At 40.8% G+C, this 17,532-nt stretch overlaps 1 protein-coding gene across 5 annotated transcripts in view; it reads right to left on the bottom strand.

The window, feature by feature from the left end:
- The window catches only part of LOC139765626 (BAI1-associated protein 3-like), a 463,094-nt gene that overhangs the window by 105,585 nt on the left and 339,977 nt on the right, over positions 1 to 17,532 (bottom strand). For 4 of the 5 annotated variants that reach the window (XR_011716708.1, XM_071693310.1, XM_071693329.1 and 1 more), the window contains one exon: positions 14,129 to 14,173. The exons of the other annotated variant lie outside the window; for it this stretch is intronic. Coding sequence is in view for 3 of the 4 variants with exons in the window: in XM_071693310.1 (XP_071549411.1) it covers positions 14,129 to 14,173 (45 nt within the window). In the remaining variant the exon portion in view is untranslated. The remainder of the gene's footprint in view (positions 1 to 14,128; positions 14,174 to 17,532) is intronic. 5 annotated transcript variants of the gene reach the window in all.

The raw sequence follows: 17,532 nt of genomic DNA, 5'->3' as shown, positions 1-17,532 counted from the left end.
TAATGAAACACTTATCGTGTTTCATTTTCCCCGTGGACTCATGGGAATATACTTGATCACGCGCAAAATTGTGATCCTTTCCAATATATATATATATATATATATATATATATATATATATATATATATATATATATATATATATATATATATATATATATATATATATTTTCATCCAGAAGGCTGGCTGAATACAGATTATGACCTCCAGCGTAAGAACAAGTTAACAACTGATATATTAACGCTAAGGGAGAGGTAAATCCATAATCATCTTACGGAAAATCAAATTCACGCCTTTAACAAAAGCTCTTATCATATTCTCACAACTCACAACCAAAGGAAGGAGTCGAGGTCGTAATGTCATACTCTCACAACTCACAACCAAAGAGTCGAGGTCGTGATTTCATACTCTCACAACTCACAACCAAAGAGTCGAGGTCGTAATTTCATACTCTCACAACTCACAACCAGAGAGTCGAGGTCGTAATGTCATACTCTCACAACTCACAACCAAAGAGTCGAGGTCGTAATTTCATACTCTCACAACTCACAACCAAAGAGTCGAGGTCGTAATTTCATACTCTCACAACTCACAACCAAAGAGTCGAGGTCGTAATTTCATACTCTCACAACCAAAGAGTCGAGGTCGTAATTTCATACTCTCACAACTCACAACCAAAGAGTCGAGGTCGTAATTTCATACTCTCACAACCAAAGAGTCGAGGTCGTAATTTCATACTCTCACAACCAAAGAGTCGAGGTCGTAATTTCCTACTTCGCCCATGTATTCTATGGAGCGTAAATCACCAGTACATTGTGTGAGGGATTCATAACTGAAGGAATTACAGTCATTGATTTTAAAAAAAATGATTCATCACCATGCATGACTGTACCAGAATTATGGGGTCGTTTATAGACAGAATCTATTGTACAGGCTTGTAAGGCGTCGTTCAAAAAAGAGATCTAGTGGAATATATTCTTTTTTTTTCCTTTCTTTTTGCCTGGTATAAAGTAGCGGAGAACACAGTGATGCACTAGTATCATATATAATGTGTTGACTGTAAGAACGTGATAAGTAATGGATTGTATAGCATGTCTTGAACAACCTCTTGCAACAGTTATAATGAACAATGCTTCATCAACACGAACTCTGTCTTGAACAACCTCTTGCAGCAATTATAATGAACAATGCTTCTTCAACACGAGCTCTGCCTGGTTAAGAGGAGCTTTGCCTGGTCAAACAGGAACTTTACCTGAACCAAAGGAACTTTACCTGATCAAAAGGAACTTTATATAATGCATAAGAACTTTGTCTGGTCAACAAGTACTTTACCTGATCCAAATTTCTCTCGATCGTGTTGATAATTTGTCCACCCATCTAAACTTTCCACCAAGTTAGCATTCCACTGGTACGATCAGATACAAGTCTTGTGCAGTAACAGCCAAAATATATATATATATATATATTTTCTTTTTTTTTTTTTTTTTCATACTATTCGCTATTTCCCGCGATAGCGAGGTAGCGTTAAGAACAGAGGACTGGGCCTTTGAGGGAATATCCTCACCTGGACCTCTTCTCTGTTCCTTCTTTTGGAAAATAATAAAAAAAAAAAAAAAAAACGAGAGGGGAGGATTTCCAGCCCCCCGCTCCCTTCCCTTTTAGTCGCCTTCTACCACACGCAGGGAATACGTGGGAAGTATTCTTTCTCCCCTATCCCCAGGGAATATATATATATATATATATATATATATATATATATATATATATATATATATATATATATATATATATATATATATATATACTTTGAAGGGTAGACTAACAGCAGGAGAGCGGATAGACTCGAGGTATAATCAGGTATATCTATTCTCATCGATATATTATGTTTAAAACGAATGTTTAATTCCAAAACGATTCCCGCTGTGTTCATAAGTGCAATAAGAGGATTCATTTCGTAATCCCTCCTAATGAAGAGGGATTAAATACTACTACATGGGCTGGGGAGTGAAATGCTCTCAATTTCTTTTTTTTTCGATAATATTCCTGATGCAAATGACGTAGTTGAGTAAAGTGAACAAGCAATTGGCGTTAACGCTCAACATAACAACGAAACGAACTGGTTGTTGCGATCCTTAGAACTGACACTTTATAACGAAATTAAGAAGGAAAAAAATATATCTACATCTACTCTATCCATCAAGCTGTCTATCTATCGATCTATCTACACAAATATATTTCGTGAGTGCGCGTTATTTGTATTGTAAGCGAGGGACAAGATAACTGAAAAACCTTAAAGAAAGATAACATTCTTCTCTATTCTGTTTTTTCTTGGGGTGAAGAAGTAATATAGGAGGGGAGGATCTCTGGCCCTCCGCGCTCCCCACGCGTTGAAGTTGCTTGTTCGCCGTTTCCCGCGTGAGCGAGGTAGCACCAGGAACAGACGAAGCGATAGCCTCATTAGCACAAGTCACTCTCTCTCGCTATCATGTGCACTACATCGAAACTTGTGTTGCACTTTAAATAAAGGTTAGTGTACATATATGTATATATGGACGTATGTATATACATGTGTATGGGGGTGGGTTGGGCCATTTCTTTCGTCTGTTTTCTTGCGCTACCTCGCAAACGCGGGAGACAGCGACAAAAAAAAAAAAAAAAAAAATATATATATATATATATATATATATATATATATATATATATATATATATATATATATATATATATATATATATATATATATATATATAGAGAGAGAGAGAGAGAGAGAGAGAGAGAGAGAGAGAGATAGCAATCGGTCCCCCAGGCCTAAACCTGCATCCTGTGATCTTGTGCAGTTCTCTCTTCCACACTCGTGCCACGTCCGAGCGGGTGGAGATTAAAAGCTCTGAATATCGGTCGCGATCTTGGATCAGAGAAGATTGGGGTGGGAGGGTCTCAAAGAGCGAGAGAAGTTTGGGAAGTAGTTTACCGGTAGGTCCCTGAGACTCCTCTGATTGGGCGGAGGTTCAACGGAGTTAGGAAGAGGAGAGGTGGGGAAGAGGAGAGGTGGGGAAGAGGAGAGGTGGGGAAGAGGAGAGGTGGGGAAGAGGAGAGGTGGGGAAGAGGAGAGGTGGGGAAGAGGAGAGGTGGGGAAGAGGAGAGGTGGGGAAGAGGAGAGGTGGGGAAGAGGAGGGGTGGGGAAGAGGAGAGGTGGGGAAGAGGAGGGGTGGGGAAGAGGAGGGGTGGAGGGAAGGAGGGAGGGAAGGATAAGACCCCCTCCATGAAGACCTTAATGATGAACGTGTTTCTTCTGCAAGTTCAAGAGGCCATTGGGTAAAGACCTTATATATGTGTGTGTATATCATACTTGACTACCGACTGGACCACGGGATATAGGAGTTTAAGAACCATTCTTTTTTTAAGCTAAGGGTTGTTGGAGACTTCCCTTAGGAGTGAGGTGACGAAGAAAACGTATGGCAAAATAAGAAAGGGAACATATACATGGTGGCAGGTCAGGAGCAAACTCCTTCATTGTCATTAGGGTCTATCTGCTTCGCCCGTCTTTGGTAAGGAGCTACATCTCTAGCCACAAGAAGAACACCTGTGAGAAACGTACATACGAAAATATATATATATATAGCTAGGGCGTCCCTGGCCTCTTACCGTATAGTTAGGGCGTCCCTGGCCTCTTACTGTATAGTTAGGGCGTCCCTGGCCTCTTACCGTATAGTTAGGGCGTCCCTGGCCTCTTACCGTATAGTTAGGGCGTCCCTGGCCTCTTACTGTATAGTTAGGGCGTTCCTGGCCTCTTACTGTATAGCTAGGGCGTCCCTGGCCTCTTACTGTATAGTTAGGGCGTCCCTGGCCTCTTACTGTATAGCTAGGGCGTCCCTGGCCTCTTACTGTATAGTTAGGGCGTTCCTGGCCTCTTACTGTATAGCTAGGGCGTCCCTGGCCTCTTACTGTATAGCTACTGCGTCCCTGGCGTCTTACTGTATAGTTAGGGCGTCCCTGGCCTCTTACTGTATAGTTAGGGCGTCCCTGGCCTCTTACTGTATAGTTAGGGCGTCCCTGGCCTCATACTGTATAGTTAGGGCGTCCCTGGCCTCTTACTGTATAGTTAGGGCGTCCCTGGCCTCTTACTGTATAGTTAGGGCGTCCCTGGCCTCTTACTGTATAGTTAGGGCGTCCCTGGCCTCTTACTTTATAGTTAGGGCGTCCCTGGCCTCTTACTGTATAGTTAGGGCGTCCCTGGCCTCTTACTGTATAGTTAGGGCGTCCCTGGCCTCTTACTGTATAGTTAGGGCGTCCCTGGCCTCTTACTGTATAGTTAGGGCGTTCCTGGCCTCTTACTGTATAGCTAGGGCGTCCCTGGCCTCTTACTGTATAGTCAGGGCGTCCCTGGCCTCTTACCGTATAGTTAGGGCGTCCCTGGCCTCTTACCGTATAGCTAGGGCGTCCCTGGCCTCTTACCGTATAGTTAGGGCGTCCCTGGCCCCTTACCGTATAGTTAGGGCGTCCCTGGCCTCTTACTGTATAGCTAGGGCGTCCCTGGCCTCTTACTGTATAGTTAGGGCGTCCCTGGCCTCTTACTGTATAGCTAGGGCGTCCCTGGCCTCTTACTGTATAGCTAAGGCGTCCCTGGCCTCTTACTGTATAGTTAGGGCGTCCCTGGCCTCTTACTGTATAGCTAAGGCGTCCCTGGCCTCTTACTGTATAGCTAAGGCGTCCCTGGCCTCTTACTGTATAGTTAGGGCGTCCCTGGCCTCTTACTGTATAGTTAGGGCGTCCCTGGCCTCTTTATAGCTAGGGCGTCCCTGGCCTCTTACTGTATAGTTAGGGCGTCCCTGGCCTCTTACTGTATAGTTAGGGCGTCCCTGGCCTCTTACTGTATAGCCAGGGCGTCCCTGGCCTCTTACTGGGTGGCGCCACCGCCCGATCTCAGCCAGGACATATATGCCAAGTCAAGAAGAGTCACACCGTCGGAATGAACAAGATACGAACAGACCAAAGAAGAGGGGGAAAAAAACAACTAAAGATGGAGAGAGAGAGAGAGAGAGAGAGAGAGAGAGAGAGAGAGAGAGAGAGAGAGAGAGAGAGAGAGAGAGAGAGAGAGAGAGAGAGAGAGGTCTCAAACAGACCGACTTATATAAAGACCAAACAGACCGACTTATATGAAGACCAATATGATGAGATCAAGACCCATAGAGACCATTAGAACTATGTGTCAGCTTTAAAAAGATCAACGTATATAGACGGGATAGACAAGATAGACGAATATAATAGACACAGTGAAGACCAATGAAGAGATCTGACGAATTCGTGTGTAACGAGTAATATCAGAAAAGGGAGAGAGAGAGACACAACTTGAAAGAAAACGAGATCTCAACCAACAGTGGGAGAGCCACAGTTAATCAACCAGAACATAAACCAGGACGACAGAGGCGTAATAAACCTTACCCCAGCAGTATCTAAGAGCCAGTATGTGTTGATATAAACCATCATAAAATGTATTTCCCCAGCCAGTGAGCGAGCTCCAGCGGGGTCGAAGTTCGCTCGAGTTAAATCGTATCTTACACACTCGTCCATCTCGGTACACTACTATTTCAGGAATGTTTGACTCTGAAGCTTTCAGCATTCTGGCAAACGATTGCAGGGCTGCATTACCGGCTCGTAACGACCACCACCAGCAGTCAGTCTCGCGTGCATTTGATTTCTCGAGAGACGACCACATTGCCACGTCCGTAACAGAGTTAGTCCGTGCGACGTACCCGTATCATACGTCAGTATGATACTTTAATGTGTCATACGTCAGTATAATACTTTAATGTATCATACGTCAGTATAATACTTTAATGTATCATACGTCAGTATAATACTATAATGTATCATACGTCAGTATAATACTATAATGTATCATACGTCAGTATAATACTATAATGTATCATACGTCAGTATAATACCATAATGTATCATACGTCAGTATAATACTTTAATGTATCATACGTCAGTATGATACTTTAATGTATCATACGTCAGTATAATACTTTAATGTATCACACGTCAGTATAATACTTCACCAGCATCAGTTACATGTATATAGCTATGGTGGGTTTTAATCAAAGGTAATTAACATACAAAGGCCAGTAAGCTACCATTCTTTTATCTTTTTTATCATAAGCGAGTCGAACAACATACCCAAAATAACTATAGGATCCTCAATACCATTTTTTTTGTATCATATGAGAGTCGCACAACATACTAAAATAACCATAGGATCCTCAACCACAATGAGGAACTATGAATCGAAACCTATAGAAACGTATCTAACCCTGTGTTTAATAAATATTTCTGAAGTCTATGTATCACAAACGAAACTTTCCCGGTAAATCCCTCCCTTGTCTTATATAATATGCCAAGCTGACTCCAACTCTCTCTCTCTCTCTCTCTCTCTCTCTCTCTCTCTCTCTCTCTCTCTCTCTCTCTCTCTCTCTCTCTCTCTCTCTCTCTCTCTCAGGAGCTTAATTCATTCTGTTTCTGTGATGTTTCGCTGAGCGGCGATAACCCGCTCCTTACAACATGAGGCTCACAGACTCTGTGTGTGTGTGTGTGTGTGTGTGTGTGTGTGTGTGTGTAAAGACCTCGGGTCGACGTGTGCAACATGGGGAAAGGAGACAACGAGGGTTTGAGCGGAGAGTCATCCTGGTTGGCTGGATACACCACTTGCATCCTAACGACTAACAGGGTCGTTAAGGTGGTCAAGGTGGAGTTATAATCACCAACCGAAGATATAAGCATTTTTTTTTCTTTTTTTTCTAAACACTTGTTCGAGATTGTAATTCTACGACCATACACACACACACACACACACACACACACACACACACACACACACACACACACACACCTAAACTCCCTTATTTATATACCGTGTTATTTATCACATTTCTCAAGTTCTAAAGTCTGCCCCGAGTTATTTATAACATCTCTTAAGTTCTAAAGTCTATGTATTTATCTTTCTCATGATTTAAACTTTTATCTGGCCAATCATATGAACTCATTGTACTTTCAGTAGAAATCCTAATTACATTTCTAAGACACATGATGTCAAAAACGTATCTGATCCGCTAAAATACAAAAGACATTGTAGAAGATAAGTGACAACAAGATGTCATTTAAAATAACGCCAACGAACAGGAGTAACAGGAGGTGTGTCATTTAAAAATAACGCCAATGAACAGGAATAACAGGAGGTGTGTCATTTAAAAATAACGCCAACGAACAGGAATAACAGGAGGTATGTCATTTAAAAATAACGCCAATGAACAGGAGTAACAGGAGGTGTGTCATTTAAAAATAACGCCAATGAACAGGAGTAACAGGAGGTGTGTCATTTAAAAATAACGCCAATGAACAGGAGTAACAGGAGGTGTGTCATTTAAAAATAACGCCAATGAACAGGAGTAACAGGAGGTGTGTCATTTAAAAATAACGCCAATGAACAGGAGTAACAGGAGGTGTGTCATTTAAAAATAACGCCAATGAACAGGAGTAACAGGAGGTGTGTCATTTAAAATAACGCCAATGAACAGGAATAACAGGAGGTGTGTCATTTAAAAATAACGCCAATGAACAGGAGTAACAGGAGGTGTGTCATTTAAAAATAACGCCAATGAACAGGAGTAACAGGAGGTGTGTCATTTAAAAATAACGCCAACGAACAGGAACACGAGCAACACACAAGTGATCATGTTCATGTGTGTGGTGCCGTGATCTGTGTGGAAGTGAACACACGCAATCAACAGCATAAAGGTATGGTCGGTTGCTTAAATGAACATCAATAATAAGATACTTAGTAACATTTGGCGTTGTTATTCACTCTTGGAGGATAGAGATGGCAGAACTAGGCACACCTCCTATCTCGTCACGTTAACTAAAGTTAACGTATACAATGTCTGTACAACATGTAGTGTGTGTGGTGTGTTGTGTGTGTGTGTCCAGAATGCTAGGTGTGTGGTTGAATGAACATCATTATGTACTTGTATTTGGTGTGTTTTTTCACTGTGTGGTGGTGGTGTGGGTGTGCGTGTTGGGGCTCTCTGGCTCTTGTCGTGTAGTGTGTTGTTTGGGTTGTAAAATGGGTCGTGTGTGGTGTGTGTGTGTGTGTGGTGTGTGTGTGTGTGTGTGGGTGGGTGTGGGTGTGTGTGTGTGTGTTGTGTGTGTGTGTGTGTGTGTGTGTGTGTGTGTGTGGGTGGTTGTGGGTGTGGTGTGTGGTTTGAATGTGTGTGTGGGTGGGGGTGTGTGTGGTGTGTGTGTGATAGTGGTGTGTGTGGTGGGGGAGGGGTGTGTGGTGTGTGGATGTGTGTGTGTGGTGGGTGTGTGGTGTGGGTGGTGTCATGTGGTGTGGTCGTGTGGATGGAAGAAATAGTTCTGTAGCGGTCCTAGGTGTTCAAAATGTTTGAGGTCGTGTTGCAACATGAAGTAGAGGGTATGACGTGTAAGATGAAGTAGAGGAGAGATATTGATCTCGATGAGGAGATTAGAGAGAGAGAGTAGAAGGTGAGGATTGAGATGAGTGAGGGAGAATGATCTAACTGTTGATGGAATACTCGGTATGATAAAGAAGTAGGATATTGGCTCCTAGGTGTTAAAATCATCTGAAGGTCGGTCAGACTCTAAACTGAAGGTAGAGGGAATATTGACTCAACTGAGGTAGAGGGAATATTGACTCAAACTGAAGGTAGAGGGAATATTGACTCTAGAAAGTGCTAAGAGTAGAGGGATATTGACTCTAAACTGAAGGTAGAGGGAATATTGACTCTAAACTGAAGGTAGAGGGAATATTGACTCTTGGGAATTGACCAAATGAGGTAGAGGGAATATTGACTCTAAACTGAAGGTAGAGGGAATATTGACTCTAAACTGAAGGTAGAGGGAATATTGACTCTAAACTGAAGGTAGAGGGAATATTGACTCTAAACTGAAGGTAGAGGGAATATTGACTCTAAACTGAAGGTAGAGGGAATATTGACTCTAAACTGAAGGTAGAGGGAATATTGACTCTAAACTGAAGGTAGAGGAATATTGACTCTAAACTGAGGTAGAGGGAATATTGACTCTAAACTGAAGGTAGAGGGAATATTGACTCTAAACTGAAGGTAGAGGGAATATTGACTCTAAACTGAAGGTAGAGGGAATATTGACTCTAAACTGAAGGTAGAGGGAATATTGACTCTAAACTGAAGGTAGAGGGAATATTGACTCTAAACTGAAGGTAGAGGGAATATTGACTCTAAACTGAAGGTAGAGGGAATATTGACTCTAAACTGAAGGTAGAGGGAATATTGACTCTAAACTGAAGGTAGAGGGAATATTGACTCTAAACTGAAGGTAGAGGGAATATTGACTCTAAACTGAAGGTAGAGGGAATATTGACTCTAAACTGAAGGTAGAGGGAATATTGACTCTAACTGAAGGTAGAGGGAATATTGACTCTAAACTGAAGGTAGAGGGAATATTGACTCTAAACTGAAGGTAGAGGGAATATTGACTCTAAACTGAAGGTAGAGGGAATATTGACTCTAAACTGAAGGTAGAGGGAATATTGACTCTAAACTGAAGGTAGAGGGAATATTGACTCTAAACTGAAGGTAGAGGGAATATTGACTCTAAACTGAAGGTAGAGGGAATATTGACTCTAAACTGAAGGTAGAGGGAATATTGACTCTAAACTGAAGGTAGAGGGAATATTGACTCTAAACTGAAGGTAGAGGGAATATTGACTCTAAACTGAAGGTAGAGGGAATATTGACTCTAAACTGAAGGTAGAGGGAATATTGACTCTAAACTGAAGGTAGAGGGAATATTGACTCTAAACTGAAGGTAGAGGGAATATTGACTCTAAACTGAAGGTAGAGGGAATATTGACTCTAAACTGAAGGTAGAGGAATATTGACTCTAAACTGAAGGTAGAGGGAATATTGACTCTAAACTGAAGGTAGAGGGAATATTGACTCTAAACTGAAGGTAGAGGGAATATTGACTCTAAACTGAAGGTAGAGGGAATATTGACTCTAAACTGAAGGTAGAGGGAATATTGACTCTAAACTGAAGGTAGAGGGAATATTGACTCTAAACTGAAGGTAGAGGGAATATTGACTCTAAACTGAAGGTAGAGGGAATATTGACTCTAAACTGAAGGTAGAGGGAATATTGACTCTAAACTGAAGGTAGAGGGAATATTAAATGTGGACAGAACCACTACATTCTTTCGATGGAAAAAGATTTATCTCGTCTTTTCCAAGAGGTAAAAAAAATCATCCCCGTGTAAAGGCGTCACCAGCTTGTGCTATAAAAAGAAGAAGAAAAATCCTAAAAGAACGACATGTCTCGGCGTCTTTAAGAAAAAAAAAAAAAATAAACGCTTAAATGAATAGGAGTATAAGAGTCTTAATCTCGGTAGCTTTTATGCGCGATCTTCTTTTTTTTTTTTTTTTTCTACCTTGCTGGACTCAACTCCTTTTAGCGGGGATAAACTGGAAGCGGAGAAGCGGCGCTTTAAACTGCCGGGGCTGAAGCATCGCTGAAAGTCAGTTTGTAAAGGATTAAATATGTTTGTCCTGGAGCGAGATGATGAATGGATGGAGAGAGGAGGAGGAGGAGGAGGAGAAGATGGAGAAGAAGGGGATATATATATATATATATATATATATATATATATATATATATATATATATATATATATATATATATATATATATATATATATGAACATGCCTGAACATGCAGGAGGGTGAAAGGAGGGCAAGGAATAGAGTGAATTGGAGCGATGTGGTATACCGGGGTTGACGCGCTGTCAGTGGATTGAATCAAGGCATGTTGAAGCGTCCGGGGTAAACCATGGAAAGCTGTGTAGGTATGTATATTTGCGTGTGTGGACGTATGTATATACATGTGTATGGGGGTGGGTTGGGCCATTTCTTTCGTCTGTTTCCTTGCGCTACCTCGCAAACGCGGGAGACAGCGACAAAGTATAATAAATTAAAAAAAAAATATATAGAAAGATAGATAGATAGATAGACAGATAGATATGGCTTGCGCAAGATCCACTGGCATCTTGAATCATCTGGTCATCAATTCTGAAGGAATTTGGAGATTCTTTATTTATTCTAGATATATCAAAGGCCTTGACAAGGTATGGAATCGGGGTTCGTCTCCAAACTTCTTTCTTTTGGTTTCCTTCTCTTTCTTGATTCGTCTTGGTCGATCCATCGCTGAGGATGTTGATGGATCAACCTCTCTCACTTTCCCTTCAGAAGTGATGTCCTCAAGGTTCTGTTTTGCCTCCAACATTCTTTTTCTTATTTTTGATAATCGATTGCTCTCTCTTTCTTCACAAGATAAGAACCTATACTCGTATGTGGACGACTTAGCATTGCATTCCCTCATAGGATCATTAGGTAATATTTTCTCTTATTTTTTCCCCCCTGTCACGACCCCTTGACATCTCTCATTAACTCTTCATATCTAAGCTACGATCCGGACTTGATGTGGACTTTTATCCGTGACTGAAGCTTCCATAAAGATTAAAAAAAATCTCTTTACCCCCTTCATTTGCCTGCACTCATTTATTATACGTACTTCTCCTCAAAACATTTCATTGTGTCGTCAGCCACTGAGCCGAGACAGATATAACACCAATGTTACCAAAAGTAAAATTGTCAAATAAAAAACTTCCTTTCCACAGTACAGTCATCTCCCTTGCCAGTCTCACCAACCGGGGCAACTAACGAGGGATTGTTGTGGTATTACGGCTCTTCTTCCTAATTTTCCCTTTTTCTTTTCCCTGACCGTACCAACCCGAAGCGCCTGGGATCTTCATTGGCCATCTTCTGACGCCCCTTTTAAAGGCTTTCTCAACGAAATTGATATTGTAGTTTGCCTTTCGTGTGCAAGACTTCGCACGTTGTCGGTATTAAGATTCCTTTGCGTACCGTGAGACCACGCCCTCAGTCATTACGTCTAGTTTGAAGCGTTCATACGTCTAGTTTTAAACTTCATCGTTAGTTTGAGCTTCGTACGTTAGTTTGAAGCTTCGTACGTTTGTTTGAAGCTTCATACGTTAGTTTGAGGCTTCATGCGTTAGTTTGAAGCTTCATGCGTTAGTTTGAAGCTTCATGCGTTAGTTCAAAGCTTCATACGTTAGTTTGAAGCTTCATACGTTAGTTCAAAGCTTCATACGTTAGTTTGAAGCTTCATACGTTAGTTCAAAGCTTCATACGTTAGTTTGAAGCTTCATACGTTAGTTCAAAGCTTCATACGTTAGTTTGAAGCTTCATACGTTCAATATCCATTGAAGGTTGAGTTCTGAACTTAGTGGTCATTCAGTTCTTACTCTAAGTTACGATCATTATCATCAGTGTGTTGTTGACAGGCCTGGTGGGAGGGAGTAATGTCCTGAAATGGTGAACCAAAACACGTCGTCGTTATTTTCTTCAAGTTTTGTGTAAGTTCCAAGTCCAAAACTTTACTTGGTTATAGATCCTTTCCCTGGGAAACTCTGGAGAGATTCTTACAAGTTTAGATGAAGGTAATACACATAAATAAGAGAGATGAATTTCGAGCAGAAATTGAAATCGGGAGAAATCTTTTAGCGTCCCGAATATAGTGCACTTTTAGAACCGAAGACAAAAAACAAAAATACAAGAGAAGTGGGTCGAATCCTATCCAATCAGTGGGTGAAAATCATGATGGATGAAATTTTTCCCATCAGTAGAGAGGGTTTAATCTACTTAAGGCATTATCTCAACGCTCTTCTATTATTGGAAGAATGAAAGGGAGATTCAGCTTAAGAGTTTAAGCCCGTAACCTTTCACGACTGGAGGAATCCCGTCCTACTCAAACGCTAGGGAAATCTATATATGTTTCGTTTATATCTATCCGTCTCCAACTTAAACGCTCGAATACTATATTTTTTTTCATCTATGTCTTCAGTTTCCATTTTCTATTGAAGGGGGTTGAAGGAAGCATTCAAAGAAAATGAGAAATCCGCGGGAAATTCACGGCTTTTTAGTCTAAGACTAAATGAAGTGCATCGCTGGTGTCGTCCACAATTCAAAATGCGATAGCGAACAGTCATGTAAAACAAGGGTACGAGTACACTTTCCAAGTGGGCTAAATATCACAAAATTCCCATTGGAATATAATTCTCAGCCTGCATCTCTCTCTCTCCTTTTCTCTCTCTCTCTCTCTCTCTCTCTCTCTCTCTCTCTCTCTCTCTCTCTCTACCACAACTATAACATATTCTACTCACATTCTGCAAGGTTTTTTCGTTGTGGCGTGACTTTACTTTTTGAATTACGAAGAACTTGAGGAATTATCCAAACTTATAGCAACTCAGGCACCCGTAATAACAGGCAACACTTGTGAGTCTCTTAAAACGGGTTACAGTTATCAGTTACAGTTGCAGTACAGTTCAGTCATTTACAGTTACAGTTACAGTTACAGTTGGCAGTTACAGTTGCAGTTACAGAGTTGCAGTTACATGTTACAGCTTGCAGTTACAGTTACAGCGAGCTGTGTGTTGTTGGTCTTCAAAGAGAGAGAGAGAAAAAAATATACTGTCAGGACTATATGCTCGTTGTAGATGACCTTGAGGAACGGCATCTCTAGTGACACACACACAAAACCACACACACACCACACTCACACACACACACACTGGTTTGCCTCACGAACTATGCCTTGTGAGAGGGAAGCTGCTTCGGCGTTCAAAAAATCCCTCACAGGAATCAAGTTTCTTTTTTTCTGTTCACAGCCCATCACTCTGGGTTCCTATATCCCCTACAATCTCTTCCCACGTACGAGAAATGGCCTCGGCTGTCCTAGAGATATCGACCAGACGGGGGGGGAATATGAGATTATTTAATATACGTACAGCAAAATTTGGCATACTCTTAAAACTTATAATCTGTCCCTTCATCCATATATGCGTGTTTGTACAGATGTGTAATGGGTCCTTGCGAGAGGAGCAACCAATGTTGAAGGGAGTACCAATCAATATTGCCCTTCCAATATTAACCTCTTTCCCATCTCTCACAGAGCCATTCCGACGCGACATTAAGAAAACGAGACTTGGGTACTCACCAGATGTCCAGGTGAAGGATGTCATAGTTGATGTCGTCGATGTCCCTGTGAAATATAGAAAACGCTACGTTAGTTTTTAATATGTATTTTAAAAAAATATCTTTGGCACATCAACCAAACGTACAAAATAACCCATCATTCAAAATCTATCGTTTTCTTTTCTTGTCTTGCTCTTCTCAACTCCCAGCACTGATCACCCATCATGACGTATACGTTGCATGATCACCATCAATGTCAGTCATCAATGTCAGTCATTCTCATGAACAAATAAAGATCATCCATCACTGTCAGTCATTCTCATGAACAAATAAAGTTCATCCATCAATGTCAGTCATTCTCATGAACAAATAAAGATCATCCATCACTGTCAGTCATCAATGTCAGTCATTCTCATGAATAGATAAAGAAGCGGACTGAATCGACTGATGAAGACTGGTGGAGTCAAAGTGGGTCGTTGTATTACATCAATGGTGCAAAATATCGGTTCCCGAAGGTGAAGTGGCCGGCAGGTGTGTGTAACCGCTCGTAAAACCCAAATTCTGAGTTTTATTATCTTCTTTTTATCCCTGCAGCTACAGCACCGTCTGCCAGGAACTTTCAAATTTGGCCAAAGTTGAAGGCGGGGCGTTTTATTTGTCTCCGATGAATGAAAGTATCAAATTTTTATTTTGAAAATGAATAGAAATGTGTCAGACATGATAATGCCAATACTGATATTATTCAAATTGTGAATTGTTGCTGTGGGTGCTCTACAACACATGAATGGTTGTGAATGAATGAACAGAATTCATCTGACAGATGATTCTAATTAAGTCTATAGAATAGCTGGCAATATGAAGGTAATGGTGAAAGAAGTAGTGACAGAAGATTCCATTATATATATATATATATTATATATATATATATATATATATATATATATATATAGAAAGATAGATAGATAGATAGACAGATAGATATGGCTTGCGCAAGATCCACTGGCATCTTGAATCATCTGGTCATCAATTCTGAAGGAATTTGGAGATTCTTTATTTATTCTAGATATATCAAAGGCCTTTGACAAGGTATGGAATCGGGGTCTCGTCTCCAAACTTCTTTCTTTTGGTTTCCTTCTCTTTCTTGATTCGTCTCTGGTCGATCCATCGCTGAGGATGTTGATGGATCAACCTCTCTCACTTTCCCCTTCAGAAGTGATGTCCCTCAAGTTTCTGTTTTGCCTCCAACATTCTTTTTCTTATTTTTGATAATCGATTGCTCTCTCTTTCTTCACAAGATAAGAACCTATACTCGTATGTAGACGACTTAGCATTGCATTCCCTCATAGGATCATTAGGTAATATTTTCTCTTATTTTTTCCCCCCTGTCACGAACCCTTGACATCTCTCATTAACTCTTCATATCTAAGCTACGATCCGGACTTGATGTGGACTTTTATCCGTGACTGAAGCTGCCATAAAGATAAAAAAAAAATCTCTTTACCCCCTTCATTTGCCTGCACGTCATTTATATATACGTACTTCTCCTCAAAACATTTCATTGTGTCGTCAGCCACTGAGCCGAGACAGATATAACACCAATGTTACCAAAAGTAAAATTGTCAAATAAAAAAACTTCCTTTCCACAGTACAGTCATCTCCCTTGCCAGTCTCACCAACCCGGGCAACTAACGAGGGATTGTTGTGGTATTACGGCTCTTCTTCCTAATTTTCCTTTTTTCTTTTCCCTGACCCGTAGCAACCCCGAAGCGCCTGGGATCTTCATTGGCCACTCTCCTGACGCCCCTCTTTTAAAGGCTTACCTCAACGAAATTGATATTGTAGTTTGCCTCTTCGTGTGCAAAGACTTCGCACTTGTCGGTATTAAGATTCATTTGCTACCCGTGAGACCACGCCATCAGATCATCTACGTCTAGTTTGAAGCTTCATACGTCTAGTTTGAAGCTTCATACGTTAGTTTGAAGCTTCGTACGTTAGTTTGAAGCTTCATACGTAAGTTTGAAGCTTCGTACGTTAGTTTGAAGCTTCATACGTTAGTTTGAATCTTCATACGTTAGTTTGAAGCTTCATACGTTAATTTGAAGCTTCATACTTTAGTTTGAAGCTTCATACGTTAGTTTGAAGCTTCATACGTTAGTTCAAAGCTTCATACGTTAGTTTGAAGCTTCATGCGTTAGTATGAAGCTTCATACGTTAGTTTGAAGCTTCATACGTTAGTTTGAAGCTTCATACGTTAGTCTGAAGCTTCATACGTTAGTTCAAAGCTTCATACGTTAGTTTGAAGCTTCATACGTTAGTTTGAAGCTTCATACGTTAGTTTGAAGCTTCATGCGTTAGTATGAAGCTTCATACGTTAGTTTGAAGCTTCATACGTTAGTTTGAAGCTTCATACGTTAGTTTGAAGCTTCATACGTTAGTTTGAAGCTTCATACGTTAGTTCAAAGCTTCATACGTTAGTTTGAAGCTTCATACGTTAGTTTGAAGCTTCATACGTTCAATATCCATTGAAGGTTGAGTTCTGAACTTAGTGGTCATTCAGTTCTTACTCTAAGTTACGATCATTATCATCAGTGTGTTGTTGACAGGCCTGGTGGGAGGGAGTAATGACCTGAAATGGTGAACCACAACACGTCGTCGTTATTTTCTTCAAGTTCTGTATAAGTTCCAAGTCCAAAACTTTACTTGGTTATAGATCCTTTCCCTGGGAAACTCTGGAGAGATTCTTACAAGTTTAGATGAAGGTAATACACATAAACAAGAGAGATGAATTTCGAGCAGAAATTGAAATCGGGAGAAATCTATAGCGTCCCGAATATAGTGCACTTTTAGAACCGAAGACAAAAAACAAAAATACAAGAGAAGTGGGTCGAATCCTATCCAATCAGTGGGTGAAAATCATGATGGATGAAATTTCCCATCAGTAGAGAGGGTTTAATCTACTTAAGGCATTATCTCAACGCTCTTCTATTATTGGAAGAAATGAAAGGGAGATCAGCTTAAGAGTTTAAGCCCGTAACCTTTCACGACTGGAGGAATCCAATCCTACTCAAACGCTAGAACTCTATATATGTTTTCGTTTATATCTATCCGTCTCCAACTTAAACGCTCGAATACTATATTTTTTACATCTATGTCTCTCAGTTTCCATTTTCTATTGAAGGGGGTTGAAGGAAGCATTCAAAGAAAATGAGAAATCCGCGAATTCACGGCTTTTTAGTCTAAGACTAAATGAAGTGCATCCGCTGGTGTCGTCCACAATTCAAAATGCGATAGCGAACAGTCATGTAAAACAAGGGTACGAGTACACTTTCCAAGTGGGCTAAATATCACAAAATTCCCATTGGAATATAATTCTCAGCCCTGCATCTCTCTCTCTCTCTCTCTCTCTCTCTCTCTCTCTCTCTCTCT

Source organism: Panulirus ornatus, chromosome 4 (assembly GCF_036320965.1).
Source record: "Panulirus ornatus isolate Po-2019 chromosome 4, ASM3632096v1, whole genome shotgun sequence".
NCBI classification, from domain to species: Eukaryota; Metazoa; Arthropoda; class Malacostraca; order Decapoda; family Palinuridae; genus Panulirus; species Panulirus ornatus.
This window is presented reverse-complemented; position numbering and strand designations above follow the sequence as displayed.